This window comes from Schistocerca americana, chromosome 11 (genome assembly GCF_021461395.2).
Source record: "Schistocerca americana isolate TAMUIC-IGC-003095 chromosome 11, iqSchAmer2.1, whole genome shotgun sequence".
NCBI classification, from domain to species: Eukaryota; Metazoa; Arthropoda; class Insecta; order Orthoptera; family Acrididae; genus Schistocerca; species Schistocerca americana.
The window spans coordinates 85,999,283-86,024,853 of NC_060129.1; the positions used below are offsets into that span (position 1 = coordinate 85,999,283).

Below are 25,571 nucleotides of genomic sequence, written 5' to 3' on the forward strand. Positions count from 1 at the left end.
GACACTGGGGGATGATTACGAAACAGCGCGTCAAGACTGTACTCGGAAGGGTATGGACAGCCAAATAGAACAGCGTCACGCATGTGGGGAAATTCGGTCCGCTCCACCATAAAAATTCTCTTCTTGGCCTAAGTCGCAATCACCATGGCAACGTGTGCACATAGATTTTGTGGGATCTTTTTGGTTGCTTGTGGTATACGCTTATAGCAACGGTTTCTCACCTCCTATCGTTCTCATCCACAAGATGGACCATCGCTGGCGGACACTACTCCACCTGCTCAACCATCCTCAATATCCAGCGTCAAAGTATGGACGCAGACGGTGGGCGCGAGGCGAGATCGTTCGTCGACTTGGTGCTTGCGTGTATCTCATTTCAAGCCCAGACGGACTGCAGCGCCGACATCAGGATCAAATTCGCCACTGTAATGTGCACAGTGATCGTTGTGTATCTCTTCCACCAGATTCACAGATCCCGAGGACGCTGTGGCCACAACAGCTGTCAAAGGGTGTCGTCACGACACCGCGGGACGACCCCGTGGAGACGGAGGCGTCGCCTCCTCCTCTCGTCCTACCCAAGGAGCTGGACCCGCCAACGCCGCAGCAGCTTGCGGCTTCTCCATCTGGTTATGGGTCTCAGGAGTTGGATGCGTGCCCTTCTGTGCGTTTTCCGGGTGACGTTTGCACCTGAGTGCAGACCAGATGGCGGGCTACAACTGGAAGCCTGACGTCCGCTGCAGCCACAGTTTCCAGTCCACCGCTGCCTCCACGCTCCTGCCTTCCCTCCCGTTGTCGCGCTCCTTATACGACGACGGTCCGTCGTTTTGGGGGGAGGAATGTTATGGCGTAAAGTCGAGCGCCGGCACGCCGGTCGGGAACGATAGAGCAGACAGGGCTGTGAAGAAGACGTCACCCAATATCACGCTGACCGACCTCTGTCTAGGACGACAACGCGACAGCTGTGGCCTTCAGGGGAAGAGAACATGCGCACACTCCCAGCTTGTCGCGGCCACTTCTACATCAGAGATTAGTCGCACCAAGACCAGTCACTTAGGAATTGTGTATACTGAAGAAATTTCTTTCTTGCATGTCGCCCTTTGCTTGCAGCACTTCTTTGTTGTTGTGAGTTAAGTAATGTCATTGATTCATTTCGTAATACAACTCTTTATTACGATTTGCTAGAAGTATTGTCTAGTGATCCGAGAAGGAGGTTTCCTAGGCCGGCGGTATTCGACGGCTTGACAGTATACAACAAAATTCAGTCTGGAATCGGAACTAATGTGTCGTAAGTACTGGTAATAACACCAATTTTTAACTGCAGACAGAAGTTGCTCGACTGTCAGCACATTAGGTACAGAAGTAAATTCAGTGAAAGATCTCAAATGAAGATGTATTTTGAGTACAGAGCTTATGTGTCGGCAATCTAGATATAAGGAAATTCATAAGAGTTTTATATAAATTCCACATAGCACCAAACATGCGTCTAAAAATTATTTTTCAGTAAGAAAATATTGTAGAAAACTGGTGTTCATTAGTAATAGAGAATTATTCGGTTTGTTTTGAATTTTCACCAAAAGGAGAGTCCCTCTTTGAACTTATGGTAGTCCATAAACACTCTTGGTGTTATGGTACTTGCGTCGTTGTATGTACTACGTAAATTAGGGTGCAAACCAAGACTGGAGGATAAACTTTTCTGTATTCTTTATTTTATAAGTAACAAAGATCGCATAGAAGGCTGTTTTTATTTTACTCCAGAGTCGTTTGCACTATATTTAGCTTGATCGTAGGATGTCTACGAGCCGCTGGTGGTTGTTCCACTCGGCTAGCGCCAGCGGCGTGTCCCCATCGTTATTCCTGACTTCCCTGTCGGCCCCTGCCTCCAGTAGCGCAGTCGCCGCGTCTACTTGTCCACGCCGTGCCGCATCGTGCAGTGGTGTGTCCCCACTGCTATCCCTGGCGTTGCAGTCGGCAGAGGATGCCGCCAGCAGCCGCACCACAGCCGCCTTGTTATTCCATGCAGCATGATGCAGAGGCGTGTTCTGCCAGCCGTCCCTGGCGTTGACATCAGCTCCTTTCTCCAGTAGAAGCCTCGCCACCTCCACGTGTCCCCTGGCTGCTGCCCAGACCAGTGCGTTGTGCTGGTTCTCGTCCATCGCCTCCACGTCCGCCCCCTCTGTCAGCAACGCTCGCACATTGCTCACTGACCCCTCCTTAGCTGCCGCAATCAGCATCTTGCCCTTCTCTCCTCCAGAAGGATCCCTGCAACAAACGGAGAATACTTACAAATATCTCCAAACACGCACGTCTGAGGACGAAACACTATGGCAGAAGCAGAACTGTGATGAGTCCCTAAAAGTCAAGAAGGTTACCGCAATGCACTGGTGTCCAAAATTAAAGCTTCTAACTGCGATTTTTCGTCCTGTGCCCAATTCACGATGTAATCATGCAAACTGTCAACAGATGTCTGCACAACCGTGTTCTACACGGAAGTTAGCATTCCAGTCAACGGATAACCACGCCCACGACGAAGTCAGCGCAGCTAGCAATGGGGTAGTGTTTGCTGGGTACTTCCACATTCGCAATCGCTGTAGACACAGTCACAGATGGTGCAGTATAATACAGAGAAGACGCATCCCAGGCTCTCCGCAGTGGAGGGCTATTGGAAGAATGGGAGGAGGACAGTCACAACCTGATGTGGCCCGATGGCTTAATGTGAATCGCACTGTTGTTTATCTGATGTGGCGACTGTTTGTAGAGACGGAAACTGTATCTCGAAGACGAGGGCAGACCACGTATGATACGAGAAAGGGAGGACCGTTATTTGGTTAAAAGGGCAACACGGCACTGCCTTACTACTGCACGGCAACTGGCACCTCACCTTGCAGGATGCAGTGGGTGTGTTGTATTTAGTCAAACGTTATACAGAAGATCTCACCAGAGTGCCACTTGTTGTCAGGGGCTCGTTGTTTATGTACCTCTGACACTTCACAGAAAGAAATGTGTAGAGTGAAGTCGTCAACATCCCACCGAATGGCCGAACAGTGGGCAAATGTTATCTTCACACGTGAGTCCCAAAATGGTGTGGAGTGTGTTTCTCGACGGATTTCCATATGGAGGGAACGTGGAACAGGATTTCGTGACCCAAATATCGTGCAAAAGAGACTGAAATCAGGGAGGTTCTTTAATGGTATGCTCAGCGATTACGTGGACTACCTGAACACCTCTTCATGACATTGTATCGTATGGTATCGTGACGAGATCTTGGAACCTCATATGCCGTCGTTGCGAGGTGCTGTGGCCTACACTTCGTATTGATGGACGATAAAGGTACGCCTCATAGAGATCAGCTGATTGAAGGTTTCTTGGAAATTGAAGATATTGCACATCTGGGATGGTATGCTCGACCTCCCAATTTGAATCCCATAGAGCATGTCATGGATACACACCTCTACCAGAAAACTTCAGGGAGTTTGTTTTTACTCTGCACGGCAGAGTATACGAGAAGATGTAGAAAATCGTACATTCAAGGCTACAGCGAAGAGACAAAAGAGAAATACGAAACGTATTGTGGTCTCTATGACGCCAACCCATTCTCCCCATGAACAATGGAGAAGAAGTCATAACAACAATGATTGAAAATAGAAGACAGAAGTGGTAACACACTGTAGAAAGCATTAACATAACTCACAGTAGTCGGAATGTGGAGACTGCTCAAAAATTAGGTGGTATACCTACATGTACACCAGGCTTTGTTGGCAGTGCAGCAAACCAAATAGCCTTCCAGTAGCTGAAAAACGGTAAAGCGAAACACAGACTGAAGAAAGGGCATGCGAGTAGACTAGATGCTTTCCATGAAGAAAATAATGATACACTCGATCATACATTTACAATATCAGAACTGAAAGAAGCAGTCAAAAGTTTAAAGACTGGGAAGGCCGCATATTAAAAATGAACAGATGATACGTCTTGGTGTCGGCTCTAAATTGTGGCTGTTGGAGTTTATGAACTGCTGTTGGGCAAATGGATGAATTCCTGAAATCTGCGGACAGGCAAAAATAACTGCAATTCTTAAGCCTGGTAAGGACCAAGAAGATCCTAAGAGTTATCGGCCAATCTCTCTGTTGTGCACAACATACCAACTGTTTGATACTAAACAGATTCAATGAGCTGATTGAGGGCACCCTAATAAAAGAGCAAGCAGGATTTTGACCTGGTAAATCTTGTACCAGTCAAGCTCTCAGCCTAACCCACTATACTGGAGATGGGCTTGAGAAAAGACGAACTACAGGAATGGTGTTTATAGATTTTATGGAAGCATATGATACCATCAGTCTCAGAAATCTCATTGCAAAAGTGCAAAAAACAACAAAAAGCCCTCAATTCACTTCTGTACTCAAATCAGTTCTATTTAATGGAAGGTATTTTGTTGAGTTCCAAGGTAACAAGAGCAGATGGTGACTACAAAAAGATGGGCTTCCTCAGGGCAGTGTTCTTGTCACCAGGTTATTCAATATTTATACAAATGACCAGCCTATTAGTCCCTGGTCAAGATCTTTTATTTATGCTGATGATAGGGCAATAGCAGCTCAGGCATAAAACTACAAGGATATTGAGGAAATACTAGCTGAGAACCTGGAAAATCTTACCAACTATTACAAAGAAAACCAGTTGAAACCCAATCCAAGTAGGACCCAAACTTGCCTATTCTATCTTAACAACAGAGAGACGAAGCAAGAACTGAATGTTTGGTGGAATGACACAAGATTAAAACACTGTCCTCTCCCTGTGTACTTGGGAGTTACTCTTAATAGGACACTGTTATTCAAGAGGTATATTGAGAAGAGCAAGGCAGAAATCCAATCACCGAATAAGCTACTTGGCAAGCTAACAACATCAAAATGTCGAGCTAATCCAAAAGCTTTACGCACCACCGCAATGGCACTCTGTTTTAATATTTCTTAAATTTAAAGAACCTCTCTCACACCGACCTGATTTAGCTTCACTGATCAGGATAGTAAAAACATGCGTATATTAAGGGAATTTTCATTGACAAAGCAGGCTTATCACATTCACATAGTTCAATACTGTTCTGTCCTGATTAAATTAAGCTTAAATTCCATAAGGCAGTGAAGCAATTTCGAAGTCTCGGTGCGACGAAAATTGTCAGTCGATCTCCTGGAAACATTTGTAATAATTATTATTTTTCGGTGATCACATGCGGAAGACCGGAGATCTGCTGGTAAGACCGTGTTAGCCTATTTATTTGAAGTAACTGGATATCTTGAGCATTCAAAACGGCAGGTTCGTCCAGTGTAAATCAGACGTTCCCCACTGATCCCGTGCAACACGGCGTAGTAAGCAGACACTGTCAATAATAATAATCCGTTAAATAATACTCAAACATACTTACTTTAGAATGAGATTTTCACTCTGCAGCGGAGTGTGCGCTGATATGAAACTTCCTTGCAGATTAAAACTGTGTGCCCGACCGAGACTCGAACTCGGGACCTTTGCCTTTCGCGGGCAAGTGCTCTACCATCTGAGCTACCGAAGCACGACTCACGCCCGGTACTCACAGCTTTACTTCTGCCAGTATCTCGTCTCCTACCTTCCAAACTTTACAGAAGCTCTCCTGCGAACCTTGCAGAACTAGCACTCCTGAAAGAAAGGATATAGCGGAGACATGGCTTAGCCACAGCCTGGGGGATGTTTCCAGAATGAGATTTTCACTCTGCAGCGGAGTGTGCGCTGATATGAAACTTCCTGGCAGATTAAAACTGTGTGCCCGACCGAGACTCGAACTCGGGACCTTTGCCTTTCGCGGGCAAGTGCTCTACCATCTGACCTACCGAAGCACGACTCACGCCCGGTACTCACAGCTTTACTTCTGCCAGTATCTCGTCTCCCACCTTCCAAACTTTACAGAAGCTCTCCTGCGAGCCTTGCAGAACTACCACTCCTGAAAGAAAGGATATAGCGGAGACATGGCTTAGCCACAGCCTGGGGGATGTTTCCAGAATGAGATTTTCACTCTGCAGCGGAGTGTGCGCTGATATGAAACTTCCTGGCAGGAAGTTTCACACTTACTTTGGTTTAGTTCATGTATTAAACTCCTTCCCATACAGAATCTCATCAAGATGGCGACTCGCTCAACAATATATACATATAGATCCTCCTTTTACGACTAATCGGCAAGAAGTCCCTATTCTTTTCATAAGAGAAAACATACACTCCTGGAAATGGAAAAAAGAACACATTGACACCGGAGTGTCAGACCCACCATACTTGCTCCGGACACTGCAAGAGGGCTGTACAAGCAATGATCACACGCACGGCACAGCGGACACACCAGGAACCGCGGTGTTGGCCGTCGAATGGCGCTAGCTGCGCAGCATTTGTGCACCGCCGCCGTCAGTGTCAGCCAGTTTGCCGTGGCATACGGAGCTCCATCGCAGTCTTTAACACTGGTAGCATGCCGCGACAGCGTGGACGTGAACCGTATGTGCAGTTGACGGACTTTGAGCGAGGGCGTATAGTGGGCATGCGGGAGGCCGGGTGGACGTACCGCCGAATTGCTCAACACGTGGGGCGTGAGGTCTCCACAGTACATCGATGTTGTCGCCAGTGGTCGGCGGAAGGTGCACGTGCCCGTCGACCTGGGACCGGACCGCAGCGACGCACGGATGCACGCCAAGAACGTAGGATCCTACGCAGTGCCGTAGGGGACCGCACCGCCACTTCCCAGCAAATTAAGGACACTGTTGCTCCTGGGGTATCGGCGAGGACCATTCGCAACCGTCTCCATGAAGCTGGGCTACGGCCCCGCACACCGTTAGGCCGTCTTCCGCTCAAGCCCCAACATCGTGCAGCCCGCCTCCAGTGGTGTCGCGACAGGCGTGAATGGAGGGACGAATGGAGACGTGTCGTCTTCAGCGATGAGAGTCGCTTCTGCCTTGGTGCCAATGATGGTCGTATGCGTGTTTGGCGCCGTGCAGGTGAGCGCCACAATCAGGACTGCATACGACCGAGGCACACAGGGCCAACACCCGGCATCATGATGTGGGGAGCGATCTCCTACACTGGCCGTACACCACTGGTGATCGTCGAGGGGACACTGAATAGTGCACGGTACATCCACACCGTCATCGAACCCATCGTTCTACCATTCCTAGACCGGCAAGGGAACTTGCTGTTCCAACAGGACAATGCACGTCCGCATGTATCCCGTGCCACCCAACGTGCTCTAGAAGGTGTAAGTCAACTACCCTGACCAGCAAGATCTCCGGATCTGTCCCCCATTGAGCATGTTTGGGACTGGATGAAGCGTCGTCTCACGCGGTCTGCACGTCCAGCACGAACGCTGGTCCAACTGAGGCGCCAGGTGGAAATGGCATGGCAAGCCGTTCCACAGGACTACATCCAGCATCTCTACGATCGTCTCCATGGGAGAATAGCAGCCTGCAATGCTGCGAAAGGTGGATATACACTGTACTAGTGCCGACATTGTGCATGCTCTGTTGCCTGTGTCTATGTGCCTGTGGTTCTGTCAGTGTGATCATGTGATGTATCTGACCCCAGGAATGTGTCAATAAAGTTTCCCCTTCCTGGGACAATGAAGTCACGGTGTTCTTATTTCAATTTCCAGGAGTGTAGATAGCAGAGAAGCTATTCCATGGAGTAAATGGACGCTCCAAGGAATAATTGGGGTTGAAACTACTTTGCATTGATAATCGGTAAGATAAGAAGAGATATTTCGAGATATGTACTGAGTTACATAATTTATAAAATTTCTGAAAATATCGTGGAGAGACCGCTGCAAGAGACATTACACTGTTACTCTGCTGCTGAGTTTGCAAGTCCTGCTTGGGAGCAATGATGCCACACAAACAAGCAGGACACTGTCCTGAACCAGATGTGTAGACATATTACTGGATGTCTTAAGCCAACAAGAGTAGAACACCTACAATCCTTGTCAGGAGTTGCTCTGCCAAATGTCCGACGTTCAATACAGAGCAGAATTGAACGAACAAAACAGGTTCAAAATCAACGTCATCCGCTCCATGGGTACCAAATGTTACCTAAATGCCTTACGTCAAGAAGTGTGTTCTCCACTCAACCCAACCACTCACAGGTTCACCAAAAACTTCTACAAAAAGACTGTGACAGGAACAACAAGAACATGCACACGATTCTGAGGAAGTGCTGCCATCAGGTGCGGAACTTGAGTGGGAGAGATGGAAAACCGTGAACAGGCTACGTTCAGGAATAGACAGATGTAACAGAAATCTGCACAAGTGGGGAATTAGTGAAAGTGCTTTGTGTCCATGTGGGAGCATCCAGACGATGTCCGTTAGTAAACCACCCAAGAGCGTGCACGGCCCAAGACCTGATGACATGCACCGAAGTAGTGAGGGCATATGTGGACTTCTGGAAGAATGACATGTGAAACAAAGACTGTATAAAATTTTATTATACTGTATATAGGTTTCCATGAATTTTATTTTATAAATTAGAATTGCATTATTGTAAATTTCATAGAGGACAAATTATTCTATAATGTGTGGATTTATTGTAAATTGTTTATAGTATGCATACGAAATATATGTAGTAGTGACATGGGTTGCATCACATAAGCATCCACCAACAATTCCATAAGACTTGCGAGTAGCTCTGCGGGAGAAATGGTATTATTGCCTCCACATGAGATTGATGACATCATTCACAGCTTGCCTTGTCTATGTCCTTACCGCAATAACCATATCGTTGGTAAACTTTAAGTTTCATTTCTCAGTACTGCAATATGCTATCCTTCTACACTGATTCTTCTGGTCGACTCTCTTAAACCTCACTCTACTCTTCATAATTACTAAATCTATGTTTACACCTGGGTACACCTTACATCCCAATATCTGATTTCGGAATCTCTGTCTCACTATGATGTAATCCAGCTGGAATCTTCCAGTGTCTCTGGGTCTTTTCCAAGCTTATTTTTTCCTCACATGTTTGCTGAACAGAGTATTTGTTATTACCATCTCAATTTCAATGCAGAAATCAATTAGACTTTCACCCCTCTCATCCCTATGCCAAGCCCATATACCCCATGACTCTTTCTTATTTTCTTTCCCCTGCAACTGCATTTCAGTTGCATACTTCCTCTCTTTTCTCATTTTGCTTGTGTCGTTACCATGTGTACCTGAACTATCGTTGTTGGCGTTCGTTTGATTTCGAATCTGGTGAGAAAAACTCTGACATAGAGCTGTTCACAGTAGCCCACTCTCTCTCCTACTTCTTATACATAATGAATCCCACTCCCATTACAGCATTTTCTGCTGCTGTTGATTTTACCCCAATGTGTCTTATGACAAATCCTTAGCCTTCTTCTGTTTCACTCCAATGACCCCCCACCGTATCTAGACTGGGGCCTTTACACTTCCGTTTTTAGACTCCCTAGCTTTCTAATTACGATCAAACTTCTGAATTCAAAGCTCCAAGTCGTAGATGGTTAGCCCTTCGTAAATTATTCCGTCTCTTTTCCATTGTCACTTCGACCTTGGTAGTCCACTCCAAGAGATCCAAAAGGGTAACTTGTCTGGAATCTTTTCTCAATGCAGATTGTATCAAGACAGTTTCCCTGTTAACGACGTATGTCTTATGGATACACGTTATGTGGTTTTAATTTATTCGATTCCATTGCCTTCTGCATCCTCGCGTCATTGACCATTACTGACTCTTCACCCTTTTAAGGGCAGTTTCCCACCCCAAGGGAAAGGGAGTGCCATGAAGCTCTGTCGTTCCTCCACCCTATTTGACAAGGGCATTGTCAGGAAAATGACGACTTCTTAAGCTGGACGTCTTTGCTGACACTGCTGTTAATTTTCGTTCAGAGGTTAAGCAGTGCCTGTGCTGGAACCTGGGACACAGAAAATTTTGACCACTTGTCAATGGCGCACTCCTAAGCCATTGGTATATAAAAGCAGACACTGTCCCAACGTTTATTAGAGTGACGTATAAAAATGTGAAGTATGTCGTTCAAGAACTTTTTGAGATTTTGGTAACATTGTTAACAACGTCTTTTACTTTCGAAATAGTACAGCACCAAGAAGAAGCAGTGAGACATAAACGAAAGTTGGTAGGTGTGTTTCTTAATCTGGAATATTATGTATTTTCAAATTTCAATGCAGTTGCTCAAGAGTGGCGATAGTAGCACCACTACGAGGAAGCCATTCACGCTTGCTTTAAAAACACGCTGTAACGGGCTTGAGCGTTAGTTACCTTTGAGTCTGGACGCAGTGAGTTGATGTAGGGCAAAAATGCCTTTGAGACGACAAAGACGCTGTTAATAACATCTCATAGAGACTAAGCGAAGTCTGTACTAGGGCTACGAGATTCTGGTTGTTCCTTCCGTGATGTAGAAATATTTCACAGTAATGTACCCACTATACATGCCTGATGGCGGCGGTGATTAGAAGAATATTCGGTCGCAAGAAGACTGGGTTGCAGACGGCCACGTGGCACTATTGAGAGGGAAGACCATCCTGTTCTGCGTATTACTCTGGCGCATTGTAATACATCTCCAGCAGCAGTTTGAGCAGCAGTTATCACCAAGTAACACAATGAACTCTTACAAATCGGTTACTTTAAATACAGCTCCGAGCCAGATGCCCTGTAGCATGCGTTTCACTGATCCCAAACCACCAGCCTCGGTGCCAGTAATGGCCATGTTTTAATTAGGCCAGTTGGGAGCCTACAACAAGCCTTTCTGTGTGTTAGCACACTGGACCTACATCTGGAGTTATGGTCTGTGGTGCTATTTCGTATGACAGCAGGAACATTCTCATGGTTATCCCACACACCTTGTCTGTTTCAATCTGGTGATTCGACCCATTCTGCTGCCATTAACGAACAGGATTCCAGGGGTAGATTTTCAACAGGATAACGCTCGCTCACTTACCGCTCTTGCAACCCAACATGCTCTATAGAGTGTTGACAAGGCTCTGGGCATTCTCAATCATCAGGTCTGCTTCCAGTCGAGCAGATATGGGACATCATCATACAGTAACTCCAGCATCATTCACCAACAGCATTAACCGTCCCTGTACTGACCAACCAGCTGCATCAGGCATCGAACTCCATTATAAATACTGATATCTGATACTTGAGCAACACAATCCATACATGTTTGCATGCCTGCATTCGACCTTTTGGCAGTGCTCCAGCATTTCACGTGTCCAGTGGCTTATCTCGCACTTACATTAACTTGCGATCCTGCAATGTTAATCAGTTAAATATGTTACCCTGGCGAATCTATTCCCGACGTTTCACTGTTCTATATTAACAAATTTTTGGTTTTGCGATTCTTTTAAATCCATGTATTTATGACTGTAAACTATTTTTGTTTAAAGCTGTTCTAGCTTTTAGTCTTCCAAAGCCTATATTTATGTAGGACCTCTTACTAGTCACCACAGCCGTCTGATGCCGAAGAAAAAAGGAAGCGTTGGCTCTCTTTCGCCCTGTACATTGTTACTCACATTACTACCATGTTACGCACGATCTGTTCTCCAGGCTGGTTTTCTTAACTCACTCTCGACAAACTTTTCACTCCATTATCGAATATTGTCTTAATATGTTTCATTTCCTGCTCTTAATAGTTTATTTCCTCATGCTGATGTTTCTCTGTCGCTTTTTAGCCAGCTTTCTCCTCTATTTGTATTAGTCTTTTTATGCAGAAATATTTTTTCCTTTCCATGTCTTGTCTCTTATTCAACAACAATAATTTATTTTCTAATTTTTTTTCAGCTCCTTTTCTACTGAGATTCTGCTAATTTTATATCTAGTACGTGTAACATAATTTACAGACTTTGCCTGAGATCATATACATTAATTATTTTTGATTATGCTGCATCATCTTACATTGATGAGTTTCTGGTTTATCTACAAAGTATTCTTCGTTGTGCTCTCTATCTTTAGTCTTTCCTGTTACACTTACTTCTCGTTGGTTGTCTTCTTATGTCAAATGGCAGATGCTATTTGTATACGACAAATTGGGTAAATACCTATCAGGCTCTCTATCTTACAAAATTTCAGCGTACATTCTCTGTAGCTTTCTATATTATCAGACCAATGGATGAAGTTTTGTTGACTGCCTGTGTGCATAAAGCTTTTAGACTGGGAAAAGTATTCTCAGAAGTATTTGCTCAATTTGTGGACCACTCGAGTAAATGATTTGGCCTCCTGGATCGCCAGACATCGTACATCTGTGGCTGACCATAATAGGTAATTAAAGCCCGAAATCCTTGAATCACTGGGAGAGAATAAGTTTTCTTAAGTCCACTGAAACATTACTGATCCCATTGTCATTGTTAAAATACCTGGTAGGGTTCCATGTTTTCTCTTGAATAGGTACAGACTCCTCTATTGCCCAATAACTTGCTGGATTCTGCTCTGATTAATTGTAAAGGCACATTGAATACTCTGAATTGCCACGTTTGGGCCTGTTGAATTCAGGCATCAACTGAACTGTGTCTCGCAACAATATCAGTTCACTATCAGATAGGGTTACTATTTCAGAAACCGACATTAAAACACCGATGACTACCACTATAGATCAATGATTTCAAAGAAGAAAAGTGAAGTGATGACGAATTTACGCTGAAACTTCTGTCACTTCGCCTGTAAAACTCCCTGAGCTACAGAAGGTTGTACAGCTGTCGATATACGGCTACTGTGTCCATCTCCACTGAACCATGCCCACACAATAGGATTGACCTGATTTTTATTGATCCAAAATGGCCGCCTTTATCACTTGGACACCGACAGGTCCGACTTCCACTTTCGTAGAAGTTGCCACGAATGATTTCCAAAAACTGCCAATAGACGTTGTCACATACGTATCTAGTAGTAGGATAAACCGCGGATCTCAACTCATTTAACTCCCCCAGCAACGGTGTTACTACACACCCTGTGAGAGAATTTCTCATTATGCCGTTGGGAGAATAATCGTGGAAATGCAAGTGAAGGGTTCTTCCCTACATGGCTAATTCATGAGATAGGAAACCACGTACGTCTACGTCTACGAGATTACTCTGCTATTCACAATAAAGCGCCTGGCGGAGGGTTCAATGAACCACCACCAAGTTGTATCTCTACCGTTCCGCTCTTAAACGAGGCGCGGGAACATTGAGTACTTAAATTTTTCTGTGCGAGATCTCTTATTTTATCGTGATGATCATTTCTCCCTATTTAGACGGGTGCCAACAGAATGTTTTCGCAATCGGAGGAAGGAAAATGGTAGTTGAATTTAATGATAGGATCCCGTCGCAATGAAAATCGCTTTTGTTTTAATGATTGTCGATCCAATTCTCGTATCATGTCCGTGGCACTATCTCCACTACTTCGCGGTAATAAAAAATGAGCTGCGCTTCTTTAAACTTTTTCGGTGTCATCCGGCAGTCCCACCTGATACGGATCCCGTACCGCACAGCAGTACTCCAAAATAGGATGGACAAGAGTGGTGTAAGCAGCCTCTTTAGCAGACGTGTTCCACCTTTTAAGTGTTCTGCCAATGATTCGCAGTCTTTCGTTTGCTCTACCCACAACAATATCTATGTGATCGGTCCAGTGTAGGTCATTTGTAATTGTAGTCCCTAAGTATTTAATTGAATTTACAGCCTTCAGGTTCGTGACACTTACCGCGTAATCGAAATTTTGTGGATTTCTTTTAGTGCTCGTGTGAATAACTTCATACTTTTCTTCGTTCAGGGTCAATTGCCACTAATATAGACCAGGAACGAGAGAGGGCCTGTAACAATTCCTTGGGGAACGCCGGATATTACATTTGTTTTACTCGATGTCTTTCTGACAGTAAATCACGAATCCAGCCGCGCAACTGAGGCAATATTCAATAGGCACACAGTTTGGCTAGGAGACGCTTTTGAGGAAATGTGTCGAAGGGCTTCTGTAAATCTAAAAATATGGAATCATTTTGACATCCCCTGTCGATAGCACTCATGACTTCACAAGTATAAAGACCTAGTTATGTTCCACAAGAACGATATTTTTTAAGCCCTTGTTGATAATGTGTCAATAAATCGTTTTCTTCGATGTAATTCATAATGTTCAGACACAGCATATGTTCCAAAACCCTACTGCAAATCGACGTTAGTGATATGAGCCAGTAATTCAGCGGATTACTCGTATTTCCCTTTTTGGGTATTGGTGTGACAAGAACAATTTTCCAGTCTTTAAATGCGGATCTTTCTGTGAGCGAGCTGATGTATGTAATTGATAAATATGGAACTTTTGTGACACCATATTCTGATAGGAACCTGACAGATATACAATCTGGATTGGAGACCCTGCCTTTATTAAGTGATTTAAACTACTTTGCTACACCGAGGATATCTGCTTCTATGTTTCTCACTTTGAAGTTATTCTTGATAGGAATTCAGGAATATTTATTTCTTCTTATTTGGTCAAGACGTTTCGGAAAACTGTGTATAGTAACTCTGCTTTAGTGGCACTGTCACCATTGACTTCACCATTGTTATCACACAGTGAAGGTTATTGACTGCTTCTTTCCACTAGTGTGCTTAATGTATTACCAGAACATCTTAGGGATTTCCGCGAGATTACTAGACAGAGTTTTCGCTGAAAACTGAAACTGCTCCCAACACACCAGCACAGTCGTTATTTTTGGGGAAATATTTAGTGTTATCTTATGCAAGTCAGCTGTGTTAGGAACTGAACACGAGTCATGCAACAAACCTGTAGAAGGGTGTATAGATCCCCTTATATCCTTTCCTCGTCGAACGTCACAATTAATGAAAGGAAAAACATTATACGAGACCTACAACTTCTGCTTCGTCAAAAACGTAAAATAGCGACATTCGATTTCTTGACTTTATCACTTGGCTAACTGCCCAACATGTCGCGCTGTGATTGTGGACAGTCTACACGTAAAGTCACTGAACTCACCGCAGGCGAGAGACGGCGACGTCATCAGGCTGGGGAGTCGTCTGGGGAGAGGTGGGGGGCACAGCTGTGGCTGGGCTCCGGCCGTCGTCGCTGTGGCCACTGTGCGGCTGTGAGGAGGGGCCGGTCCTACTCTCTCCAGCGTTTGGCGTGCTGCACAGAAGGAACACTGCTTCCAACAGGGTTTTCACATCGAGTCCAGTGGGCAGATTACCACAGACTGTACAGCTGAGGTACTGTCCACACACAGATAATAGAACACACATTGCAAACGACAATAGTGGCCCACGTAAGACGAATGACAGCATTCAGGTAATCATACATCTTCCTTCTCCTCATTTTCTCATACCTGTAGCCTAGCATATTACACAATATTTGGTACAAAACAAAGCATAAATATAAGATTTGTACATAGCTCAACAACTGTGCTAACAACACCAATTGGTCAACATGATTTCAATACACAACAGCGTAAATCACAAAAAAAATTTGAATGACAGTAACCCTTAAATGCACTTAATGTGGTACTACCGTCATTAGATGGTGTTTGTAGCTCATATGTTAAGCGGGTTGGACGTCAAATGGGCCGACATGAAACAGAAGAGGCACCACAAGATACTAAATTCTACTGTCTATATTTTTACAATTAAATTCATAGAATTTTTGTCAATACGATCAGGGTTCACAACCATAGCAGTGAAAGATCAAAAACATAACGAAATACATTTTTTTTACATGTGAAACTTTATAATTTTTTCACTTACTATTGGCTGCATTTTTTGCTATAGGTACACTTTTCTTCATAAGTATGAGAGATTCTTGGATTAATTTTGCACAGCATACAATCCATACATAAAGGTGTATGAAATTCTAGATTTTATTTAATTTACAAGAAAATGAATGACCTGTTACATTTTAAACTTCATGTTTAGAAAAAAACTTAAATTTTATAGTTAATTATCTCAAACTTTACCACAGTTTTTAATAGAGTTGGAAAATTCTAGAGTTTTGCATTAAGGAGTTTGTGTTTAATAAGGATACCACGTTGGAAAAGGAATGGCATATTTATTTTGGGTGTTACATCTACCTGAGAACAGAAATTTGTGTTTTGCAGAAAATGGCCATTAAAGTTTCTGGCTGCATTTGGCATCTTTTAGAACTGTCCAGCACCATTAATAGTTTTTTTTCCATTTTGTAAATCAGTTTTCGTCTTTTCCACATTCCTATGATTCACTCTTTCCGAATTTATCACTTCCAAAAATGATTTATGTGCTTTCACTACACGCTCTCTGTTTACTGCATATTAAGCTTTGATGCAGTTCAATTTGCCCTTGATTCCCATTTTCTATAAAATACATATCCAGCTTTGCACACTATCATTAAAACATGTAACTGCATCATAAACACCAACAGCAAGTACATCTCTTCCACACAAAAATTGGTTTTTGGCAATCTTTTCCACGCACATTCATTAAAGCTTTCATTGGAGTTTGGGTGTCGCCATCAAGACATTTCTTCTGTGTCAATAGTCCCTTATTACACGTATGACCATCTCTGGCGCAAATATAAACATTCGAATTCTACACAGCGAAATACACGTATGTATGAGAGCAGACGTCTGTGGTAAGGGGTGTAGCGCTTAATCTTGGTACACGCAGGACCAAATAGCGTGCCTTATAATTACTGAAATATATATGTTTTATACATCAAACTTTTCAGAAAGATGTAATCTACAAAACAGACATATTTTCGAAAAGTCGATTTTTTTTTAATTTTTGACTTCCTACCCGCTTAGGAGACAGGAATCCGACTATAGGGGGAAGAAATTGGAGATAGGTATCTAAAAATCTCCTTGGGTTCTTTCGTCGCTGTTGTCTGTCAGAATGATGCGAAAATGAACCCAGAAAACGAAGAAATGGGTTATAAATCAAGAAGGGGATGAATTATGCCAGTGATATGATGTTGTGCAAGGTTGTTAGTTTGTGGGATGTTGCTTCCGAACTTTATTGATGGCCCAAAACAACACAGGGACCGCAACGCTCTCGTGATGCGATAGCACATGGGGAATGGCTCCAGTTCCGCCCTGGGGCCACGATGACGACAGCCTAAGTCGTCAACCGCCCCAGGCGTCGCGTCGCCCCCTGGGTAAACGGCAGACAGCCTGGCGGCTGCATCGGGGGTCACCACTGGGTGAGGTGAATGCCGCGCCGAAAACTGGGGTCAACCTGCATGGCTGTGTACAGCGAGAGAAACTCGACAGCGCCGAACTGCTCCTTTGCCAAGCAGACTACCGTCACAAGGGACGTCATTTCCGTCTCGCCGCTCGATACTCGCTATCAAAGACAACTGAGGCTTAAGGTATTTATGGTATAATGTAAAAGTTGATCTATGAGTACTAGAAGTAGACATATAACTTGTAGGGATTAATTCTTATCACTTTACGGTTCCATCAACTCGTTAGACTTCCTTGAGCCTTAGACAGAGTGCTCGTACGCCATTGCCGAGTAATAGCTGCTCTGCGAGTTTTTTCTGTATGTTGGTATTTTAATGCCTCACAAGGAGGTGACAAAATAGCCAAATGCAGTATGTCTACAAGGCACAATGTCGTTGATAAATGTTGCATAATATGAAACGAATGAGGTACGATAGAAAACAGTTACCGAATTTTCAGATGTTTAAGTGAATTTCGCCCACTCATGGTGAATAGAAAGAAACGCTTGTTGCTTACTTTCATGTTCCTTGCATCAAATTGCACGATAGATCGTCATGTGGTCGAATGAGTCATTTTAGATGTAAATTGCCAGTTAATTTATACGTCTATTTGTACTCTAAACATCACTATACAATTACTATTCTTTTTCCCCAAAATGGTAACAAGAAATACAGATTGAGTTATCAGTTCCCACCCATAGCTTTTTACACATTACAAGCATAGAAAGTCTTCTACAGAGTAGAAGGAGTTCTCAAGCAGAAACTTTCTCAATTTATTTCCAAATTTTACCATACTGTCAGTTACACATTTTATATCACAGTGTAAGTGGTCAAAATTTCTTGTTCAAACCTTAATGGCAACCTAAAGAAAACCTTAATGTTCAGTAATGAATGTAATTTTTTATTCTATTATTGTAATCATGTATCTCATGGTTCCTTTTGAACTGTAGTAGATTGTTTACAACAAGCTTCATGAGGAAATAAATATACTGTGAAGCGGTAGTCAGTAGGCCAAACTCCTTAATCAGATGGCTACAAGACGATCGCGTGTGAGAGCCACATATTATTGTTACAACACGTTTTTGGGAAATGAAGAGCTTCTTTCTTAAAGATGAATTACCCCAGAACATTATTCCATATGACATTGCTGAATGAAAAGAAGCAAAATATGTCAACTCACTGATTTATCTCTTTTCAAAATTTGCTATGATTCTATGTGCAAATGTAGCGAAACTAAGTTTTTTTAGGAGTTCCCAAATTTATGTTTTTCCAATTAAAATTCTCATCAATATGGACACCTAAGAATTTCGAAAGTTTCCACCCTATGTATTACTTCACCACCATGTGTTACACTTATCACTGATGCAGTACCCCCCAGAGCTGCAGAACTGTATATAATGTGTCTGTGAAATTCAGGGTGAGACAATTTGCAGAAAACCAAACAATGATACTTTTGAGAACTTTGTTTACCATTTCTTCCAGTTCTGTGTTAATACTGAGAGTGATAACAATACTGTTGTCATCTGCAAAAAGAACTAATTCTGCTTGCTGTACATTAGATGGTAGATCATTAACATATATGAGAAACAGTAGTAGACCTAAGATTGAGCCTTGGGGAACCCCATATGTGATTTCCACCCAGTCAAAATTATGTCCCTGAATTCTGTTGGTTGAGTTACTACTAAATACAGCTTTTTGCAACCTTTTGGTTGACTACACCATCAACCCTACAAAATTTATCTAGCAGCATATTATTATTTTCACCATCAAATACCTTGGATAGGTCACAGAAAATACCCACCGGTGCTGTTTTGTTATTTAATGCTTGTACTATCTGGTGTGTGAACATTTAAATGGCATTCTCAGTAGAGCACCCCTTCTGAAAGGCAAACTTTGATTTGGTGACAATATTATTGTTGCCAAGGTGTGATAATCTTCTACAATACATCCCCTTCTCAAAAATGTAGGTAAATGATAGAAGCAGCGAAACAGGTCGATAGTTGCTGATGTCTCTCTTATCTTTGAAATAAAAGGTGTCACATTCAAATTCAAAACTGATGCTATTCAGTCTGTGAATCCAAAGAAGAATGATGAGACCGATTGAAACTAGTGTACTGTTACAAGTCACTGTTTCAGAATTAATAATGCGATGCGTGACAGATAAAATTGAAGCATACTGAAAAAGCGGTGAGATGTCATTCTGGCTTCTTACACAAACACGCCGTCAGCTGCAGTGTAACTGATCAGGGTTTCAAATCTCCATGACAGGTAGACCGGACAGCACAGCACATTTATATAATGCCTGTGAACAGTGTCAGATGTTGTGTGATACTTGTGAAGGATACAGAGACACTTTCTACACATGCGTTATCTGCAACTGACATAAAGCAATAAGATTTTGGGGCATTTAGATGTTACAATGTAGCAGTGTTGAGTTGCACATGACCACGAGGGCGGGCATTATCGTTGTCAAGGTTACAGTCTGTCACGTCTGGTCAAGACAAGGGGAGAATGCCATATTGCATACCGGGCTCACAGTGACCCCTTTACAACTGTGCCTACCATCTGAGACCAAATAATGGTCTTTTATCAGCAATGTGTTATCCTGCACTCTGGTTCAGAGATTCATTTATTGGTTTAATTATTTATTTATGTCATTTTCTCAATACCCTCTCGGATGGAACAGCGATCATTGCAATTAATAAATAACAGACTCATTAGCCAGAACATTATGATCACCTGCCTATCATCGATTAAACGTGTACTGGCAATAGCAGCGTCACTTCACGAGGAATGACTGCTAGTCAAATGCATGCACAGTCGATGTAGGATCAGCAAATGTGCTGTCCATCTGTAGATGGGGAAGGTATGCTATATGTCTCAGTTTGAAGGAGGGAATTTTATGATGACCTGAACGCTCATCACGAGCACTTCGGAATGCACGACTTGTTGAGTGTTCGAGGAGGGCTATGGTGAGTGCCTTCGACATGTGGCGAAACCAAGGTGAAGCTATGTCCAGACGTCATGGGGTTGGGTGGCCAACCCTCATTACCTTCTCGAATGTTCTAGGCCAGGCTGATTGGTAGATCGCGACAGACGGTGCAGGCTCCAAGTGTGTCTGAACACACAGTGCCCTCAAGACTCCTAACAGTGTGCCCCTGCAGCTGACACCCCATACATTTGCCAATGTTAACACCATGACATCAGCAACTATGACTGAAATGGGCACTTGACCATTAGCAGCTCCTGGACAGCTATGCTGTGGAACAGAGACAAACTGGCGCTGGTTCCATTGTGCTCTAGGGAAATTCACCTTGACATTCATAGGTCCAGTACAGATTGTTCAAGGTACCATGATGGCCAACAAGTAATACACGCTTGTTTCAGACCACATACTACTCTTCATAAGGATTATGTTTCACGATAGCAGTGGCGTTTTTCAACCAGGTAATGCACCATATCACAAGGAATGGAAGTGATGGAGTATTTCGAGGAACAGAGTGCGAGTTTCAATTAATGTGCTGGTTCCACAACTCACCAGATGGGAATGCGATAGAACACATCTGGGATGTGCCTCGACGTGGCATAAGAGCTCATTCCTCCAGTGAGGAATTATTGGGAATTAGGAGCCTTGTGTGGGCAGTGTGGCGCCAATTCCCTTCCAGACCATGATGCGTCACTGCTTCTATCCATTGCAAAGATGGACATATCAGGTATTACATAGGTGATTATAATGTTCTGGCTGATGAGTGTTTATGTTTTAGTCCTTAGTAGCAGTTTTCATTTAGCCTACTGGTTACTGGTTTTGGTACACAATACCACCTCAGGACATCCTCTGCCATGCTCTCGGGAAACTACTAGGTACCTCAAGTATGTCAAGCTTATTTTTCTCTTATTTCTTTCTTATTTTGAACATTATAATATGGTATGTCTAAAATATAAGATTTTCACTGTCCTTATTTCTGTCTACTAGTATGCCCCAACATTTATACGGATATCGATGTGGTGCTCTGCATAGTGGCATTCGTTATTTTAAATCATCTTTCCTAACTTTCCTATTTCATTTTACATATTGCTATTAACACTACAGTGAGAACTGATACTGTAATTGCAGTAATAAACAATATAACTCTTACAACTATTGAAAGCCTCTATTAATACTACATCACCATGAATTTTCTCTAGAAGCTACAACTACTACTGTTACTACTATGTTACTACTGACAGTTGTTACTAATATTAACACTAATAAAAATACTTGTACTGCAGTTACAAAAGATTACATTATATTTTCTGACTCAGAGAGAAAGGTTACTATCTTACTGCCTTGTATAGCTTTGCTCTTTCCATATACAGTAGTCTAAGGTGGATGCACATACACACGCAATTTATTAGAAGGTGGGGTCAAATAAAAGCAGCCAGATATTAGAGTTCTATAGTACAAAGCAGTACAACAGAGGAAAGTAAATGCAGCACTAAGATGACTATAGCAGCTGTTGAAAATGAGCACCACTCATCTCTTGATGCTTTTGGGCCCTGGTCGGTAGGTTGCTGAAGGCGGATCGAATGTTGGATGCTTGAATTGCTGCAGTCTCATCTGGAGTGTTCTGCTGCAGTTCTTGATGACTGTGAAGGTTGTTGTGATTGACTCTGCTCTTGAGGGCTCTCGTGCAGTGTAATAACACACTGACATATCAGGTGACAAAGGTGGCCAGGTAGGACCCCAACCAGACTGACCTACACTAACAACTGTGAATCATGAAATTGTGTACCTGTGATCAAAGGTTCGGCTTGCTGTATGACCAGTTGCTCCATCTTCTTGGAAGTAACTGAACGCCTTTCCCTCCTCCATTAATGCTGCCACAAATAGCTCCCAAATGTTGGCAATGTGATGGGCCAAAGTCAGCAGCTGATTGAAGAAGGTGAAACCGGTAATGCTGCGTGCAGACCTTGCACACCAAAATCCAACCTTATTATCGTGCAAAGGTGTTTCGTGGAAGTTCTGCTGACTCTCTGCTACCCAGGACCTATGATTCTGTTAGTTGACGTAACAACTCATCGGAAATTAGTCTCCATCAGACATAAAGAAAAGATCCATGTCCAAGCCATTCATTGTTATCTCAGTGAATGGACATCCACAAATGTGGAGGTGGTTAGGAACATCTCCTGGTTTTAATACATGACCAATAGACATGCGATAGGGACATACAGGGTGGTCCATTGATAGTGATCAGGCCAAATATCTCACGAAATAAGCATCAAACGGAAACACTACAAAAAGAGATACTCGTCTAGCTTGAACTGGGGAAACCAGATGGCGCTGCCATAGATCAAACGGATATCAACTGCGTATTTTTAAATAGGAACCCACATTTTTATGACATATTAGTGTAGTACGTAAAGAAATATCAATGTTTTAGGTGGACCACTTTTTTGTTTTGGGATAGATGGCGCTGTAATAGTCACAAACGTACAACTACGTGGTATCACTTAACATTCCGCCAGTGCGGGCGGTATTTGCTTTGTCATGCATTACCCATCTTTAAATGGACCGTTTACGAATTGGGGAAATGGTCGATATCTTGTTGATATATGGCTATTGTGATCAAAATGCCAAATGGGCGTGTGCTATGAATGCTGCTCGGTATCCTGGACGAAATTATCTAAGTGTCTGGAGCGTTCGCCGGATAGTTAGCCTACGTTATTTAAGGAAAGTGTTCAGCCACATGTGAAACGTCAACCACGACCTGCAACAAATGATGATGCCAAGTAGGTGTTTTAGCTGCTGTCGCGGCTAATCCGCAAATCAGTAGCCGACCAATTGCGCGAGAAACAGAAATCTCTAAAACGTCGGTGTTGAGAATGCTACATCAACATCGATTACACCCATTCCATATTTCTGTCCACCAGGAATTGCATGGTGACGACTTTGAACGTCTTGTACAGTTCTGCCCTGGGCACAAGAGAAATTATGGGATGATACTACAAGATGTTTCACTGCATTACAGAATGGCGATGTACTTCCAACATTATGGATGTCTGGCACATAGCTCGCGTACGGTTGAAGCGGTATTGAATAGCATATTTCATGACAGGTGGATTGATCGTCGAAGCACTATACCATGGCCCGCACGTTCACCGGATGTGACGTCCACGGATTTCTTTCTGTGGGGAAAGTTGATGGATATTTTTTATCGTGATCCATCGACAACGCCTGACAACATGCGTCAGCGCATTGTCAATGCATGTGCAAACATTACGGAAGGCGAACTACTCGCTGTTGACAGGAATGTCGTTACACGTATTGTCAAATGCATTGAGGTTGACGGACATCATTTTGAGTATTTATTGCATTAATGTGGTATTTACAGGTAATCATGCTGTACCAGCATGCGTTTTCAGAAATGATAAGTTCACAAAAGTACATGTATCGCTTTGGAGCAACCGCAATAAAATGTTTAAACGTACTTACGTTCTGTATTTTAATTTAAAAAAACTACCTGTTGCGAACTGTTCGTCTAAAATTGTGAGCCATATGTCTGTGACCATTACAGCGCTATCTAAGTGAAGAAAGGGGCCTAACCAAAACGTTCATATTGCTTTACGTACTACACGAATATGTAATAAAAAATGGGGTCCCTATTTAAAAAAACACGCAGTTCATATCCGTTTGACCTATGGCAGAGCCATCTAGCGGACCAGCCATGGCGCCATCTAGATTCCCCCTTCAAGCTAGACAAGTTTTTTCATTTGACACTTATTTCTTGAGATATTTGGCCCAGTCAATCAATGGACCACCCTGAATATGCAGGTCTGCACAATCAGTGTGACATCCTGGCCTCTTGTGACAGGTGTTGGATTGATTTGGTAGGTCTCTGAAACATTTTCTGGCGCACTGCAGCCATGTTTTGTAGTGTGCAGGGGAGTTAAGGCATTTTTTTTTTGCTGGTTCAAAACAGATCCTGTTTGACATCAATTTCGGATTAAGCGTTGCATGGTACTCGTTGCTCACACTTTAACACCACTAAATTTCGCAGAAAACAACTGACCACACCGTTTCCACGACTTAGTTCTCACATAACTTTCCACAACGAACGCCTGCTGCTCCACTGCGAGTACCATCGCCCCCTTTGCTCTGCTCCACTCACACTGGTACAGCCCGCACTACAATCTGAACTGATGTGGATCACGTGGAGGATCACATTGCGTGCATGTCACAGGGTGTGGCTATATGCATATATTCCCGTGCAATCGTATCCAACCTCCCAGGCCACTTTCATTTGCTCCACACTGTACTAACAGAAGTATCTCTCTAGGTTTGGAGCCAGATTGGCCACGCCATCATGTCCGGCAATATTTTACTGCCTCGAGACAGCATTGCAACCGATCAAAGTGTATCACTTGTATTTCACTCATTTTTCTAATCTTCTTAGATACACAAGTGGTCAACTCCCTTAACACTTTTGTTATTGGACCAGCCAATCGTAGTAATGTATTGTTTTCTTCACAGTACCTAAGACCAAGAGCATGTCTTCGTCCCTGCATTGGTGTCAGAGGCCACTAGCAGATGGACTATGGAATTATTCAGCCACGTGTAGCTGTAATTACTACCAACACAGAAAAGGCTACTACTGGAGTGGTGCTGTGAATATAATGCATAGACTACTGGCATTACAGCAATGAATCACATTTTGTACTGGCCCAGATGAGTATCGTCAGGCACTATGGCGGCGACCTTGGTCGCATTCTTTCTGTTTTCTGGAGACATGCAGCAGTGTTACTTCTGGGGTCATGGTATGTGGATCCGCTGGGGATGACCTCAGCTCAAGACTCATAGTGACTGAGGACGCTGTCGGCACAATGGTATGCCACTGCCATCCCATGTCCCTGTTTGCTACCTCTCATGTAACAGTATTGTGACATCAACAATCAACAGGAAAATGCTCACCCACACATGGGATGTATCTCCATAAATTGTTTGCCTGATGTTGAAATACCCCCATGTCCCGAAAGACATCCAGATCTAACATGTCGGGTGTCAATCCATCGCAGTGCTAGTAACGGCGATATCAAGGACGAGTTGCAACGGTTATGGCCCACTTTCCCTCAGGAGAGGATAAAATGACTTTAAGATTTACTTCCCAACAGAACCAACGCATGTGTCCAGGTAATTGTGGTTGCAATACCAAACTATAAATTGGTTCATACCACTAAGTTATGTGTAAATTTGACTCGATTTTTCAATGACTGATATAATGTCACATACTGTATCAACATGTGAAGTAACATTTCGTTTCGTCAGGCCTTCCGAATACTTCAGTTCTTGTTGATGCAATGTATATTTAAACATAAACTCTACATCAAACGATGTTCATAGTCTTACGTGGCGGTTA

The 25,571-nt window shown here is 43.2% G+C and overlaps 1 protein-coding gene across 2 annotated transcripts in view; it reads right to left on the minus strand.

Moving 5' to 3' along the window:
- Positions 1-1,681: 1,681 nt before the first annotated feature.
- The window catches only part of LOC124553790 (neurogenic locus notch homolog protein 2-like), a 102,477-nt gene continuing 78,587 nt past the window's right edge, over positions 1,682-25,571 (minus strand). For both annotated transcript variants that reach the window (XM_047127768.1, XM_047127769.1), the window contains exons 4-5: positions 14,971-15,120; positions 1,682-2,256 (exon numbers count right to left, since the gene is read on the minus strand). In XM_047127768.1, coding sequence (XP_046983724.1) covers positions 1,770-2,256; positions 14,971-15,120 — 637 coding nt within the window. In that variant the 3' untranslated portion in view covers positions 1,682-1,769. The remainder of the gene's footprint in view (positions 2,257-14,970; positions 15,121-25,571) is intronic.